The sequence below is a fragment of the Oncorhynchus keta genome, chromosome 13 (assembly GCF_023373465.1).
Source record: "Oncorhynchus keta strain PuntledgeMale-10-30-2019 chromosome 13, Oket_V2, whole genome shotgun sequence".
Lineage (NCBI taxonomy): Eukaryota > Metazoa > Chordata > Actinopteri > Salmoniformes > Salmonidae > Oncorhynchus > Oncorhynchus keta.
The window spans coordinates 11,608,257-11,623,633 of record NC_068433.1 but is presented as its reverse complement, the minus strand read 5'-3'; the positions used below and the strand labels follow the sequence as shown (position 1 = coordinate 11,623,633).

At 45.2% G+C, this 15,377-nt stretch overlaps 1 protein-coding gene across 4 annotated transcripts in view; it reads right to left on the bottom strand.

Moving 5' to 3' along the window:
• The window catches only part of LOC118376550 (VPS10 domain-containing receptor SorCS2-like), a 507,846-nt gene that overhangs the window by 61,438 nt on the left and 431,031 nt on the right, over positions 1-15,377 (bottom strand). For all 4 annotated transcript variants that reach the window (XM_052459345.1, XM_052459346.1, XM_052459347.1 and 1 more), the window contains 2 exons: positions 15,060-15,124; positions 12,861-12,979 (listed from right to left, as the gene is read on the bottom strand). In XM_052459345.1, coding sequence (XP_052315305.1) covers positions 12,861-12,979; positions 15,060-15,124 — 184 coding nt within the window. The remainder of the gene's footprint in view (positions 1-12,860; positions 12,980-15,059; positions 15,125-15,377) is intronic.

Sequence of the window (15,377 nt, the reverse complement as noted above, 5' to 3'; positions counted from 1 at the left end):
AACAACAACAAAAAGCCCATCTGACATCATAATATTTGACAGTATGGGGGTAGTGAGAACGTTAGTTAGCACTGTGATAGATCGGTGATGTCAGCTCAATAGAGTCTGTTTGGCTGTTTTTGGTGCTGATCTAGGATCAATTTGTCATTTTAGATTTTAATGAATAAGACAGGGGGCAGATTCTACACGTTTACTTTGAGACACTTTGTGAATACGGCCCGTGATCTCACTGGGGCAAAGTAAATGAAAGATACTCAAAATACTAACACTGCCTGCTGAGCTAAGCTGAAGAGCAGCTTGTTCAGAACAGTCATGTAGAAGCTGAAGAGCAGCTTGTTCAGAACAGTCACGTGGAAGCTGAAGAGCAGCTTGTCCAGGCCAGTCCTGTGGAAGCTGAAGAGCAGCTTGTTCAGAACAGTCACGTGGAAGCGGAAGAGCAGCTTGTTCAGAACAGTCACGTGGAAGCTGAAGAGCAGCTTGTTCAGAACAGTCACATGGAAGCTGAAGAGCAGCTTGTTCAGGCCAGTCATGTGGAAGCTGAAGAGCAGCTTGTTCAGAACAGTCATGTGGAAGCTGAAGAGCAGCTTGTTCAGGCCAGTCATGTGGAAGCTGAAGAGCAGCTTGTTCAGAACAGTCACGTGGAGGCTGAAGAGCAGCTTGTTCAGAACAGTCATGTGGAAGCTGAAGAGCAGCTTGTTCAAAACAGTCATGTGGAAGCTGAAGAGCAGCTTGTTCAGAACAGTCACGTAGAAGCTGAAGAGCAGCTTGTTCAGAACAGTCATGTAGAAGCTGAAGAGCAGCTTGTTCAGAACAGTCATGTAGAAGCTGAAGAGCAGCTTGTTCAGAACAGTCATGTGGAAGCTGAAGAGCAGCGTGTTCAGAACAGTCCTGTGGAAGCTGAAGAGCAGCTTGTTCAGAACAGTCATGTAGAAGCTGAAGAGCAGCTTGTTCAGAACAGTCATGTAGAAGCTGAAGAGCAGCTTGTTCAGAACAGTCCTGTGGAAGCTGAAGAGCAGCTTGTTCAGAACAGTCATGTAGAAGCTGAAGAGCAGCTTGTTCAGAACAGTCACGTGGAAGCTGAAGAGCAGCTTGTTCAGAACAGTCATGTAGAAGCTGAAGAGCAGCTTGTTCAGAACAGTCACGTGGAAGCTGAAGAGCAGCTTGTTCAGAACAGTCATGTAGAAGCTGAAGAGCAGCTTGTTCAGAACAGTCATGTGGAAGCTGAAGAGCAGCTTGTTCAGAACAGTCATGTGGAAGCTGAAGAGCAGCTTGTTCAGAACAGTCATGTAGAAGCTGAAGAGCAGCTTGTTCAGAACAGTCATGTGGAAGCTGAAGAGCAGCTTGTTCAGAACAGTCATGTGGAAGCTGAAGAGCAGCTTGTTCAGAACAGTCATGTAGAAGCTGAAGAGCAGCTTGTTCAGAACAGTCATGTAGAAGCTGAAGAGCAGCTTGTTCAGAACAGTCATGTGGAAGCTGAAGAGCAGCTTGTTCAGAACAGTCATGTAGAAGCTGAAGAGCAGCTTGTTCAGACCAGTCACGTGGAAGCTGAAGAGCAGCTTGTTCAGAACAGTCATGTAGAAGCTGAAGAGCAGCTTGTTCAGAACAGTCATGTAGAAGCTGAAGAGCAGCTTGTTCAGAACAGTCATGTGGAAGTTGAAGAGCAGCTTGTTCAGAACAGTCATGTAGAGGCTGAAGAGCAGCTTGTTCAGAACAGTCATGTAGAGGCTGAAGAGCAGCTTGTTCAGAACAGTCCTGTGGAAGCTGAAGAGCAGCTTGTTCAGAACAGTCATGTAGAGGCTGAAGAGCAGCTTGTTCAGAACAGTCATGTAGAAGCTGAAGAGCAGCTTGTTCAGGCCAGACATGTGGAAGCTGAAGAGCAGCTTGTTCAGAACAGTCATGTAGAAGCTGAAGAGCAGCTTGTTCAGAACAGTCATGTGGAAGCTGAAGAGCAGCTTGTTCAGAACAGTCATGTAGAAGCTGAAGAGCAGCTTGTTCAGAACAGTCATGTGGAAGCTGAAGAGCAGCTTGTTCAGAACAGTCATGTAGAAGCTGAAGAGCAGCTTGTTCAGAACAGTCACGTGGAAGCTGAAGAGCAGCTTGTTCAGAACAGTCATGTAGAAGCTGAAGAGCAGCTTGTTCAGAATGTGTCTATGCATATCTGCCTGTATGTGTGTGTGTGTGAGTGTATGTGTGTGTGTGTGTGTGTGTGAGTGTGTGTGTGAGTGTGTGTGTGAGTGTATGTGTGTGTGTGTGAGTGTGAGTGTGAGTGTGAGTGTGAGTGTGAGTGTGAGTGTGAGTGTGTCTTTGAGGAATGGCTGTGTCCCTCTAACCCGCACCCCTCCCAGTGGCAAAGCAGCAGTTAGTAATGCTCTAGGGATAATCCCTGGAGATAATAGTCCAATCTTTTGTTGATTCTGACCCTGCATGGGCCTCGACACGTAATGAGATGTTTAAATGCTCTCTCTATGTCTCCTCCACTCTCTCTATGTCTCCTCCACTCTCTCTCTATGTCTCCTCCACTCTCTCTCTATGTCTCCTCCACTCTCTCTATGTCTCCTCCACTCTCTCTATGTCTCCTCCACTCTCTCTCTATGTCTCCTCCACTCTCTCTCTACGTCTCCTCCACTCTCTCTATGTCTCCTCCACTCTCTCTCTATGTCTCCTCCACTCTCTCTATGTCTCCTCCCCTCTCTCTATGTCTCCTCCACTCTCTCTATGTCTCCTCCACTCTCTCTATGTCTCCTCCACTCTCTCTATGTCTCCTCCACTCTCTCTATGTCTCCTCCACTCTCTCTCTATGTCTCCTCCACTCTCTCTCTATGTCTCCTCCACTCTCTCTCTACCTCCACTCTCTCTCTATGTCTCCTCCACTCTCTCTCTGTCTCCTCCACTCTCTCTCTATGTCTCCTCCACTCTCTCTCTATGTCTCATTCACTCTCTCTCTATGTCTCTTCCACTCTCTCTATGTCTCCTCCACTCTCTCTCTATGTCTCCTCCACTCTCTCTCTATGTCTCCTTCACTCTCTCTCTATGTCTCCTCCACTCTCTCTCTATGTCTCCTCCACTCTCTCTCTATGTCTCCTCCACTCTCTCTCTGTCTGCTCCACTCTCTCTCTATGTCTCCTCCACTCTCTCTCTATGTCTCCTCCACTCTCTCTCTATGTCTCCTCCACTCTCTCTCTATGTCTCCTCCACTCTCTCTATGTCTCCTCCACTCTCTCTATGTCTCCTCCACTCTCTCTCTATGTCTCCTCCACTCTCTCTCTATGTCTCCTCCACTCTCTCTCTATGTCTCCTCCACTCTCTCTATGTCTCATCCACTCTCTCTCTCCACTATGTCTCCTCCACTCTCTCTATGTCTCCTCCACTCTCTCTATGTCTCATCCACTCTCTCTCTATGTCTCCTCCACTCTCTCTATGTCTCCTCCTCTCTCTCTCTCTCTCTCTCTCTCTCTCTCTCTCTCTCTCTCTCTCCTCCACTCTCTCTCTCTCTATGTCTCCTCCACTCTCTCTCTATGTCTCCCCCTCTCTCTCTATGTCTCCTCCACTCTCTCTCTATGTCTCCTCCACTCTCTCTATGTCTCATCCACTCTCTCTCTATGTCTCTACTCTCTCTCTATATCCCCTCCACTCTCTCTCTATGTCTCCTCCACTCTCTCTCTATGTCTCTCTCTATGTCTCCTCCACTCTCTCTCTATGTCTCCTCCACTCTCTCTATGTCTCCTCCACTCTCTCTCTATGTCTCCTCCACTCTCTCTCTATGTCTCATCCACTCTCTCTCTATGTCTCCTCCACTCTCTCTCTATGTCTCCTCCACTCTCTCTCTCTATGTCTCATCCTCCCTCTCTATGTCTCCTCCACTCTCTCTCCATGTCTCCTCTCCACTCTCTCTCTCTCTCTCTGTCTCCTCCACTCTCTCTCTCTCCTCCATGTCTCATCCTCCCTCTCTATGTCTCCTCCACTCTCCACTCTATGTCTCCTCCACTCTCTCTATGTCTCTCCATGTCTCCTCCACTCTCTCTCTCTCTCTCATCTCTCTCTCTCTCTCTCTCTCTCTCTCTCTCTCTCTCTCTCTCTCTCTCTCTCTCTCTCTCTCTCTCCTCCACTCTCTCTATGTCTCCTCCACTCTCTCTCTATGTCTCTCCACTCTCTCTATGTCTCCTCCACTCTCTCTATGTCTCCTCCACTCTCTCTCTCTATGTCTCCTCCACTCTCTCTCTATGTCTCCTCCACTCTCTCTATGTCTCATCCACTCTCTCTCTCTCTCCACTCTGTCTCCTCCACTCTCTCTCTCTCTCTATGTCTCCTCCACTCTCTCTCTCTATGTCTCATCCTCCCTCTCTATGTCTCCTCCACTCTCTCTATGTCTCCTCCACTCTCTCTCTATGTCTCCTCCACTCTCTCTCTCTCTCCACTCTCTCTCTCTATGTCTCTCTCTCTCTCTCTCTCTCTCTCTCTCTCTATGTCTCCTCCACTCTCTCTCTATGTCTCCTCCACTCTCTCTCTATGTCTCCTCCACTCAAAGTAACTCTCTATGTCTCCTCCACTCTCTCTCTATGTCTCCTCCACTCTCCACTCTATGTCTCATCCACTCTCTCTCTATGTCTCCTCCACTCTCTCTCTATGTCTCATCCACTCTCTCTCTCTCTATGTCTCCTCCACTCTCTCTCTATGTCTCCTCCATGTCTCCTCCACTCTCTCTCTCTATGTCTCATCCTCTCATCCACTCTCTATGTCTCCTCCACTCTCTCCACTCTATGTCTCCTCCACTCTCTATGTCTCCCACTCTCTCTCTATGTCTCTCCACTCTCTCTCTCTCTCTCTCTCTCTCTCTCTCTCTATGTCTCCTCCACTCTCTCTCTCCTCCATGTCTCCTCCACTCTCTCTCTATGTCTCATCCACTCTCTCTCTCTATGTCTCATCCTCTATGTCCTCCTCTCTCTATGTCTCCTCCACTCTCTCTATGTCTCCTCCATGTCTCATCCTCCCTCTCTATGTCTCCTCCACTCTCTCTATGTCTCCTCCACTCTCTCTCTCTCTCTCTCTCTCTCTCTCTCTCTCTCTCTCTCTCTCTCTCTCTCTCTCTCTCTCTCTCTCTATGTCTCCTCCACTCTCTCTCTCTATGTCTCCTCCACTCTCTCTCTCTATGTCTCATCCTCTCTCTCTCTCTCTCTCTCTCTCTACTATAGCTACTACAATAGATACTATTATAGATACTAATGTAGCTACAACTATAGCTACTACAATAGATACTATTATAGATACTAATGTAGCTACTACTATAGCTACTACAATAGATACTATTATAGATACTTGTAACGGCTCTCGTCGGAATGAGTGGACCAAAGCGCAGCGTGGAAAGTGTTCATGATTTTATTGATCAAAGAAACACTCGAACAAAGTAACAAAACGAAAGCGAACAATTCTGTCAGGTAAACAGATATTAAACCTGACCTAACCAAATAGAAATAAAAAGAAATAAAACGGCTCTCTAAGGTCAGGGCGTGACAATACTACTGTAGCTACAACTATAGCTTCAACTATAGCTACTACAATAGATACTATTATAGATACTACTGTAGCTATTATTGCTACTATTATAGACACTACTGTAGCTGCTACTATAGCTACTACTATAGATACTATTGTAGATACCATTTCCATCCTTTATTACCTTATTGGAGAGTAATACTGGGATCATTTGGATTGGGTAAAGTAGTCTAGATAAAATGTTCAATTTTCAAGAGGGATATTCTACCCAACCAAGAAATCGGGAGAGAGTTCCAGCGCTCCAGATCCTGTCTTAATGTATCAAACAATGGAACAAAATTGGCTTTGAACATTTGCAGGAATTTAGGAGTTACAAATATACCCAGATACATGAAACCTGAGGGAGACCATTTTAAAAGGGAAGGGGGGAGAGGTATTAGGTACAGAGTGAAGGTTACCAAGTGGCATAGCCTCTGATTTAGTTATGTTAATCTTGTAGCCTGAGAATTAGCTGAATAATTCAATAATATTAATAAGAGATGTAATTGAAGTCTTGGGACTAGAGATGAATATCAGGACATCATGAGCATACAAGCTTATTTTATAGTGAACATCAACAATGAGCAGCCCCTGTATAGCAGGCGTTAGTTACCCTGTGGTTCCATAACAAGTGCAAATAGGAGAGGGGACAAAGGACATCCCTGTCTGGTACCTCTATATATAGAGAAGCTATTTGACCTTAGCCCATTAGTAAGGACAGCAGCCTGAGGATCATCATATAAAACGGTCACCCATTTTATAAAGTCCCCTAGACCCGATTTATTTAGAATAGGTAAGACCACTCCACACAATCAAATGCTTTCTCAGCATCTAGGGAGAGCACACGACCATCCATAGCACTTTGTTGGTAGGCTTGAATTACATTAAGAAGCCGCCTGCATGACTTACGGCCCTTAATGAAGTCAGTTTGGTCTCCTTTCACAATTAGTGGCAGTGAGTCCTCTTATCTCGTGGCTAAAATTTTAGAAAGCAATTTTCTATCCACATTCAGAAGGGAAATTGGTCTGTACGAGGAACAAGACTGGACATTTTCCCTTTTTGAGAATAAGTGAATGTTGGCTTCTCTCAGCGTTTGAGGGAGCTGGTCATTTGAAAATGAGTGGTTAAACATATCACGCAATGGCTCAAGGAACAGGCCATGGAACTCTTTATAGAACTCACTACAAAACCCATCTGGTCCTGGGACCTTACCATTTTTCAAATTCTTAATTGCGAACATTATCTCTTCCTCGGTAATAGGGGCATTAAGGAGAGACCTCTGTTCTTCGGAGATAGTAGGGAGCTCAATCTTAGAAAATAAGTTCTCCATTAATTTGGGTGCATCATTTGGGAGTTCTGAGGCATAAAGGTTTGCATAAAATGTCTTAAATTAGTCATTTATCAATTTGTTTTCATATAATTGATTGCCACCAGAATCAGTAATTGAAATATTAGTGGAATCTGTGTGGGTAGCTGGACAGGTAGGATGACTGACAGTGAAGGTGAACAGGTGGTCACGTGTCAGGTGACAGAGGAATGGATGAGACTGAGGCAGGAATACCTTTAACCATAAAGAGGTATATTTACTGGGTAGTGTGGATTCACGGACGCACATAACTTCTGGATCAGATGGAGTTAAGGAAGAGAAAGCAGGGAGCTCAGGCGATGGCAATTTCCTCCTTTTATGGAGTTGAGATCTGTCGGACATTTCCACCTGACCTAATTAAAGCGCCCCTGGCCCAGCTGAGTAAATGGCAATGAATTAAAGGATTATTCCACCAACTCCATGGGCCTTTTCTACAGTAATAGTGGCAATTGACTGAGAGTCAGCTCTCTTTTTAGCTAGGTATGCCAAGTACTTTCCTGGCTTACCGCCATGTTCATATAGCTTTTGCCTGACAAATCTCATTATTTTCAGCGTCCTGTGTTAGGAGAGTCCAACGTTGATCTAAGGACTGATATTTCCTTTAATAGGGCAGGAGTGGGAGTTTTAATGTAGTCCTCCTCTTTAGTTCCTAATTCACCCTCTAACGTTTTTGGCTTTTCACGCTTTTTCTGTCTCTTAGTGGCTGTGTATGACATAATCAGACCCCTGGCATACGCTTTACAGGTTTCCCAAAGGAGCGAGGGGTTATCTGTCGATTGAGAGTTAATAGAGAAAAATGTTTTAAACTCTGTAATAAAATATGATGTGAATGTAGGGTCTTTAAGAATGGTTGTATTCAACCTCCAACGTCTTGACCGATTGAGTTTTATGTCCAGGATCACCTCAGCATGATCAGATATGACTATGCTTCCCATCCTAGTGGATAAAACAGACTGCAAAGACGTCCTGGGCATAACAAAGTAATCTATTATAGTCTAACATCCATGAAATAAGTGAACTCTCTGTTGGAGGGATAAAAAGTTCTCCAGACATCCACATACCCCAGATAATCACAAATAGCTTTAAGTGACTTAGCTTGAGGAGAGAGTGAAGCTATACCGCTGGGAAACTTATCAATAAGGGGGTTCAACAAGCAGTTAAAATCTCCTCCAACCACTGCAGTGTCTGAGTTTAATTCTGAAAAGTCTAGAAATACCTTAGTGAGGAAATCAGGGGAGTGGGCAGGGGGGAAGTAAATATTCATTATGGAAATATTCTGCCCTTGTAAAGTATCATTAATTACAACAAAGTGACCAAATTTATATTTCACACAATTCAAGACCTTAAGTGGTAAGTTATTTTTCACAATAATTGCTACACCTCTACTTCTGGATGTAAATGATGAGAAAAACACTTGACCAAAACCCCCTTGTTGCAATTTCAGATGCTCCTTACCATCCAAATGAGTTTCTTGCAACAGGGCGATATCAATATTTTCTTTTTTCAAAAAAAAGACAGTACCTTCTTCCTTTTAATGGGGTTATGGCTCCCTCTAATGTTCCATGTACATACAAGCAGTCTGTTACCTGCCATTGCACTTTGACCAATCATAATCAATATCCAGACTGGATCCTACTGTAAAAGAGGGGTGGTACCTTTTTCCATGTGTTGAACTCTCCTCCATCTCACTGAGCATAAACAAACAATATGAACCCTGAACTCCAACTATACTAAACCAAACAATTAAACATGTAAAGATCCAAAAGGGGTTTTTCCCACTAGCTAACATGCAGGGGATTTCAACTCTCCAATGTAGACTCTTAAGTCTGCATTGCTACTCAATAGCCTTATCCTTTATATATATGAAAACGAAAATCAATAGAAGAAGATTGAGGCTCTTCCATTTAAAACCAAGCCTGGGCACCAATATGGATTCACACATATCTCAGCTTGAGCTATAGAGGCAGTTACTTTAGCAAGAAAAATAATAAAGATACAAATATTACTGAACCTGAACCGGAGTACGTGAGAACTCACACCACTGTTTCATGATCAGATTCTAATAAAAATAAAAAGGTTATCCAATGCTGCAGAGGTGCAGCTTAAAGTTATTTACCCGAGAGAGTCAATAAACGCACTACCCTCTTCAAGTGTGTAGAGTTTTTTAGGCGATCCGCTGACCATAATCTTCAATGTGGCCGGGTACAACAGTGCGTAGTCCATCTTCATTCTCTTGAGTCGAGCCTTCGCCTCATCAAACGCTTTGCGTCTTAGTACAACCGCTGTGGAATAATCATTGAAGAATGAGACCTTTGGACTTTTACGTTGACTACCATCAGAACCAATGTTTCTAGCCGCATCCATGACGCGCTGCTTGTCGGTGAAGTTGTGGAACTTTATAACCACTGGCTGTGGGCGCTGATTGGGCCCGGGTATCGGTGCTTGAGAGCGATGGGCTCTGTCCAGCTTCACACGACAAGCCTTAGTGTCCATTTGTAGGTAGCCAGGGATCCATTCCTCAAAATTGTTTCCTGAACGTGTCCCTTCAGAATTTTACGGGAGTCCCACAACACGGATATTGTATCTGCGTCCTTGATTATCCAAGTCGTCAATGTCCTCCGCCATTTCACACACCTGTTTCTCAAGTGCTTTTATCTTAGTGTCCATAGATGTAGTTGAAGTTTCCACTGTAGCAATTCTTCCTTCCGCCTCATCAACACGTTTCACAACCCTCTGTATTTCAGCTGAATGGCCTGCTATTGATTCCAAGACTCTTCTTATCTTGACATCGATCACTTTAGTGATGTTATCAGTCATCTTTTGAATCACCAGGTCCATTGTGCCTGAATCCGCAATGGTGTTAGCTTCGCTAACGTTAGCTAGCTCCTCCTGCAAATCTACAGGGATGGTGGTTTGGTCGAGTTCTTAGTAGTTTTGTTGAGCATGTTGTCAAGGATTTTTGAGAAATACCCGTCAAGACTTATTGTAGGATAACTTATTTAGCCAATTCTACCACTTTTTCAAGCTAGGAGATTAATGTAAAAATATAAATTTACGAATGCCACGGGAGCTCGCTGAAACAGTCTTCTCTCTACGGCGTCATTTTGTCCCCCCCTTCTATGATTTTCTATTTCTATGTTTTGGCTGGGTATGGTTCACAACCAGGGACAGCTGTCTATCGTTGTCTCTGATTGGGAACCATACTTAGGTACCCTTTATCCCACCTGTGTTTGTGGGAAGTTAACTTTGTATGATGGCACATAGCCTTAAGCTTCACGGTTTGTTTTGTATTGTTTATTGTTTTGACGGCGTCATTTCGAATTAAAGAGAAAATGTACGCTCACCACGCTGCACCTTGGTCCAGTTCTTTTAACGGCCGTGACAGAACTTCCCACCACCAAAGGACCAAGCAGTGTGGTAAAGAGGACTCCTGGACATGGGAGAAGATCCTGGATGGTAAGGGACCCTGGAGGCAGGCTGGGGAGTATCTGGAGGCAGCTAAGGCGGAGCGGCAAGATTATATATATATATATGCCATTTATCAGACGCTTTTATCCAAGATTATGAGGGAACACGGCTGGCAAGGAAGCCCGAGAGGCAGCCCCGCAAAAATTGTTTTGGGGAAACATGGGGAGTTTGGCAGAGTCAGGTTGGAGATCCGAGCCAACTCCCTGTGCTTACCGTGGCGAGCATGTGACTGGTCAGGCCCCGTGCTATGGGTGATGCGCACTGTGTCTCGGCCCGAGCATTCACAGACCGGTGTGCTCGGTGCCAGCGTCACGCATTTGCCGGGTGGAAGTGGGCATCCAGCCAGAACGGGTGGTGCCAGCTCTGCGCTCGAGGCCACCAGTGTGTCTCCACGGCCCAGTGTATCCGGTGCCTCGGCCAAGGAAGAGGCCTCCTGTATGTCTCCCCAGCCTGGTGAGTCCTGTGCCTGCTCCCAGAGCCAGGTCTCCTGTGTGTCTCCCCAGCCTGGTGAGTCCTGTGCCTGCGCCCAGCCCGGAGCCTCCAGAGACGGCCTCCAGTCCGGAGCCCCCAGTGACGTTCTCCAGTCCGGAGCCCCCAGTGACGTTCTCCAGTCCGGAGCCCCCAGTGACGTTCTCCAGTCCGGAGCCCCCAGTGACGTTCTCCAGTCCGGAGCCCCCAGCGACGGCCTCCAGTCCGGGGCCCGCAACGAGGGTCCCCGGTCCGGGATCGGCGGTGAGGGTCCCCACACCAGAGGTGCCACCAAAGTGGGGTGAGCCAGCGGTGGAGCGGGGTCTGCGTCCCGCACCTGAGCCGCCGTTGCGGATAGATGCCCACCCAGACCCTCCCCTATAGGTTTAGGTTTTGCGGCCGGAGTCCGCACCTTTGGGGGGGCAGTACTGTCACGCCCTGACCTTAGAGATCCTTTTTATTTATCTCTATTTTGGTTTGGTCAGGGTGTGAGTTGGGGTGGGCATTCTATGTTTTGTGTTTCTATGATTTTCTATTTCTATGTTTTGGCCGGGTATGGTTCTCAATCAGGGACAGCTGTCTATCGTTGTCTCTGATTGGGAACCATACTTAGGTACCCTTTTTCCCACCTGTGTTTGTGGGAAGTAAACTTTGTTTGATGGCACATAGCCTTAAGCTTCACAGTTTGTTTTGTATTGTTTATTTTATTGTCGGCGTCATTTAAAAAGAAAGAGAAAATGTATGCTCACAACGCTGCATCTTGGTCCAGTTCTTTTGACGGCCGTGACAGTATCTACTACTATAGATACTACTGTAGCTACTACTATAACTACTACTACAGTATAACTAATATTATAGCTACTATTATTGTTACTACTATAGATAATACTACACCTACTACTATATATACAATTATAGATACTACTATAGATTATGCTATAGCTACTACTATAGCTACTACTATAGCTACTACTATAGTTACTACTATATATACTACTATAGCAGCTACTATAGATACTACTATAGATACTACTATAGATACTACTATAGCTGCTATTATAGATACTACTATATATACTACTATAGATACTACTATAGCTATTATGTATACTACTATAGATACTACTATAGATACTACTATAGATACTACTATAGCTGCTATTATAGATACTACTATATATACTACTATAGATACTACTATAGCTATTATGTATACTACTATAGATACTACTATAGATACTACTATAGCTGCTATTATAGATACTACTATATATACTACTATAGATACTACTATAGCTACTATTGCTACTATTATAAATACTATTATAGATACTACTATACCTGCTATTATATATACTACTATAGATACTCCTATAGCTGCTATTATAGATACTATTATAGATACTATTGTAGCTGCTATTATAGCTACTAGTTCAGTATAGCTACTATTATAGCTACTAGTTCAGTATAGCTACTATTATAGCTACTATTTCAGTATAGCTACTATTATAGCTGCTATTATAGCTACTATTTCAGTATAGATACTATTGTAGCTGCTATTATAGCTACTAGTTCAGTATAGCTGCTATTATAGCTACTAGTTCAGTATAGCTGCTATTATAGCTACTAGTTCAGTATAGCTGCTATTATAGCTATAAGCCCACTAGTGACAATGGGAGCTCCATCATATGCCGTGTAATGTCTTTCCAAACAACCACTCCTTAATAAGCAAGCGTTTATTAACATTGCTTCATATATGAATGCCAAAGTGTGTAGATTAAGAGAGGGACATTTCAATCATGAGGATGTCATTAGGATTTTATGCAGTGATACATATGGTTGATTTTTATCTCAGATGTTTTCTATGTTTCTGTGTGTATTTTGTTTCTGGTTTGTCTATGAGATGTGTCTGAAACGTTGTTCCCCCCTGCTGATGTCTTGGACCAGGTCTCTCTTGAAAAATACACGCTATCACAATAACACTAACCTGGATAAACACAGGTTGTATAAAATCAAGCTTGACAATTACCTTGACAAATATGTAGTCGTCCTGGACTGAGAGAGAGTTGTGGTCAATCTTCCCCAGGAACTGAGCCGTTACGGTCTTGTCTGAGCAGTTCTGGATCAGACAGGTTACATACAGGTACCCTGGGGAGAGAGAATTAAGGGGACAGTTGTTAGAGCCCCACCCCCAGAATACACATTATTGTAGGGGACAATGTTCAAATGTTTTTCAGAAATATATTTAATTGCGTAAATGTATTTATTGGTTTCTTTTCATTATGACATAAAAATCCAATGAATTGAAGGTTATTTGTTGATGTAAAAATCGAAATGTACCAATTTTGAGGTTGTTTCGTTAGATTTGGTGTGGGGTGGGGTTACGTTGAACCATACCGAATTTCACACACAGCATCTGCATCAGCAACAACTGTAGTGGCAAGAGTCGTCAGGGAGATGACAAGCTAGCGATGTTGCCATGGGTGGGCCTTGGAAGGGCATAAGCCCACCCACTGGGGAGCCAGGCCCAGCCAATCAGAATGGGGTTTTCCCTCACAAAAGTGTTTTATTACAGACATAAATACTTCTCAGCACCCCAAGGAGGCTGACAAGGACTTGGGGAAAAATGTGCAGCTGGAAGGTAAAACACAAGTAAAAAATTAGGAAGACCGCCATGGTTACCATGGTTACCGACATGAATTATGTGGATAGTGTGAAAGACTAGTTGATGGTACGTGGAGATGTTTTAATAGAGTTAAACCAGGTTAACCTGTTTATGTGAGTCTGTGTAGGCCTGTTCATTGTGTTGCTTTATGTATCTGGATGTGTGACTAGACGACAGTGTGTCCATGTGTCTGCATTAGCAGCCTCACCGCTCTCCACATCAATCTCCCTAACGACACACACAGACCCTGCCAGCCTCCCAGCGAGCCAGCCTCATCCATCAACCCTCCACCCCTACCGCCCATCTACCCCCTCATCACTCACCATCCCTGGGCATAGACCCTAGGCAAGTCCTAGGCTTGTGTGCTGGCCTAGGCCTCTCTCTCGGGCTCAGGTAGATTGTGTGACCAGGCCACCAGGCCACCATCCGTCCCCCCTGGTACCTGCCATCGTTTAACCTTGACAGGACCCAGGGTGACGGGGGCGCAGGGGGAACAGCTTGGCCTGGCATGCCTGATCGCCCAGGCCCCTCTAGCCCATCCGTCTGGAAGTGGGAGCTGCCGTGCAATGGAGAGGTGGGGGGAGGGTGGGGGAGAGAAGGACCATGTGGCTCTGCCTAGCCCAGGGAAGAGCTCTCCTGCCTGGGCAGCTGGGCCAGACAGACAGCCTCTCTGGTTCTCTGAAAAAACACGGCCCAGGCTTGTTCCAGATGACAGGTTCCAGACTCTAAGCTGCATGTTCAGTTCCCCATCAGAAAGTATAGACACACCTATGGGATTTGGAAGTTGTTTCTCATTTTTTGGGGGGGAAGATGATTTGTTTTAAGTGACTTCATATCAGGGGAGATGTGTTGTGTAACAAACAAGGCATTAACATGTTCTCTCCTTCATTTGTCCTTCCTCTCCTTCTTTCTCTGTCTTCCAGTCGGTTTTATTCTCCTGGTCTACTCTGTGGAATGGGTTGTCAAAGTGTACCGAGCGGGAAGACATGGCTCAGCATTTTAAAGCAAACACACATGCATTCTATCATAGGCATGCAGACACACACACACACGCACACTCCTTCTACACCCTCCACTATACACACTCCTATTACCCCCTTGGTGGGTAGTGCAGAGCTAACCTGGCTGGCTGCTGATATGACAATCCACTCTGACTGGGGACCTGGGCACTGAATTCCCCCTGACTCCCCTCTGACTTCTCCCTGACTCCCCCCTGACTCCACCATGACCTCACTAGAAGGTCAACCCATCACCCCCTTTATTCTACACTGAGGTTTCAGAGGCAGATGAGGGACAGGCCGATAGGAGGAGAAGGAGAGGGATCGAGAGAGAAAGGTTATCGGTGCCTGTGGGAGTGGGAGTGGAACAGACAGTAGACTTGTCTTGAATGGAGAGGAGGAAAATGAGAGATGGGTAGTTGAGGGTGGCAATGTGTGTTCAGGGGATACTAGAGGAAGTAGGTGTACTCACTTTGTAATAGTGTATAGTCAGTAAGGAAGTGGGTAGGGATAGAGTTCACAGAAAGTACAGACATGCGTGCACACTGAAAGAACAGCACAGTACCTCCACTTGTGTCCTGCATCTCCATATGCACCAGGTCAGGGTCCACATCTACACCAGCCACAGACCTGAGACAGAGGAAGCTAGAATTCAAGTTGAAAGTTGGAACAACAGAACTCATCTTCTTGTGCACTTCACCCGCCCTTCCTCCCTCTCTCTCTCTCTTCCTCCCTATTTCTCTCTTCCCCCCTCTTTCTCTCTCTTCCTCCCTCTCTCGCTCTCTTCCTCCCTATTTCTCTCTTCCCCCCTCTTTCTCTCTCTTCCTCCCTCTCTCTTTCCCCCTCTCGCTCTCCCTCCTCTCTATTTTCTCCCTCTCTTTCT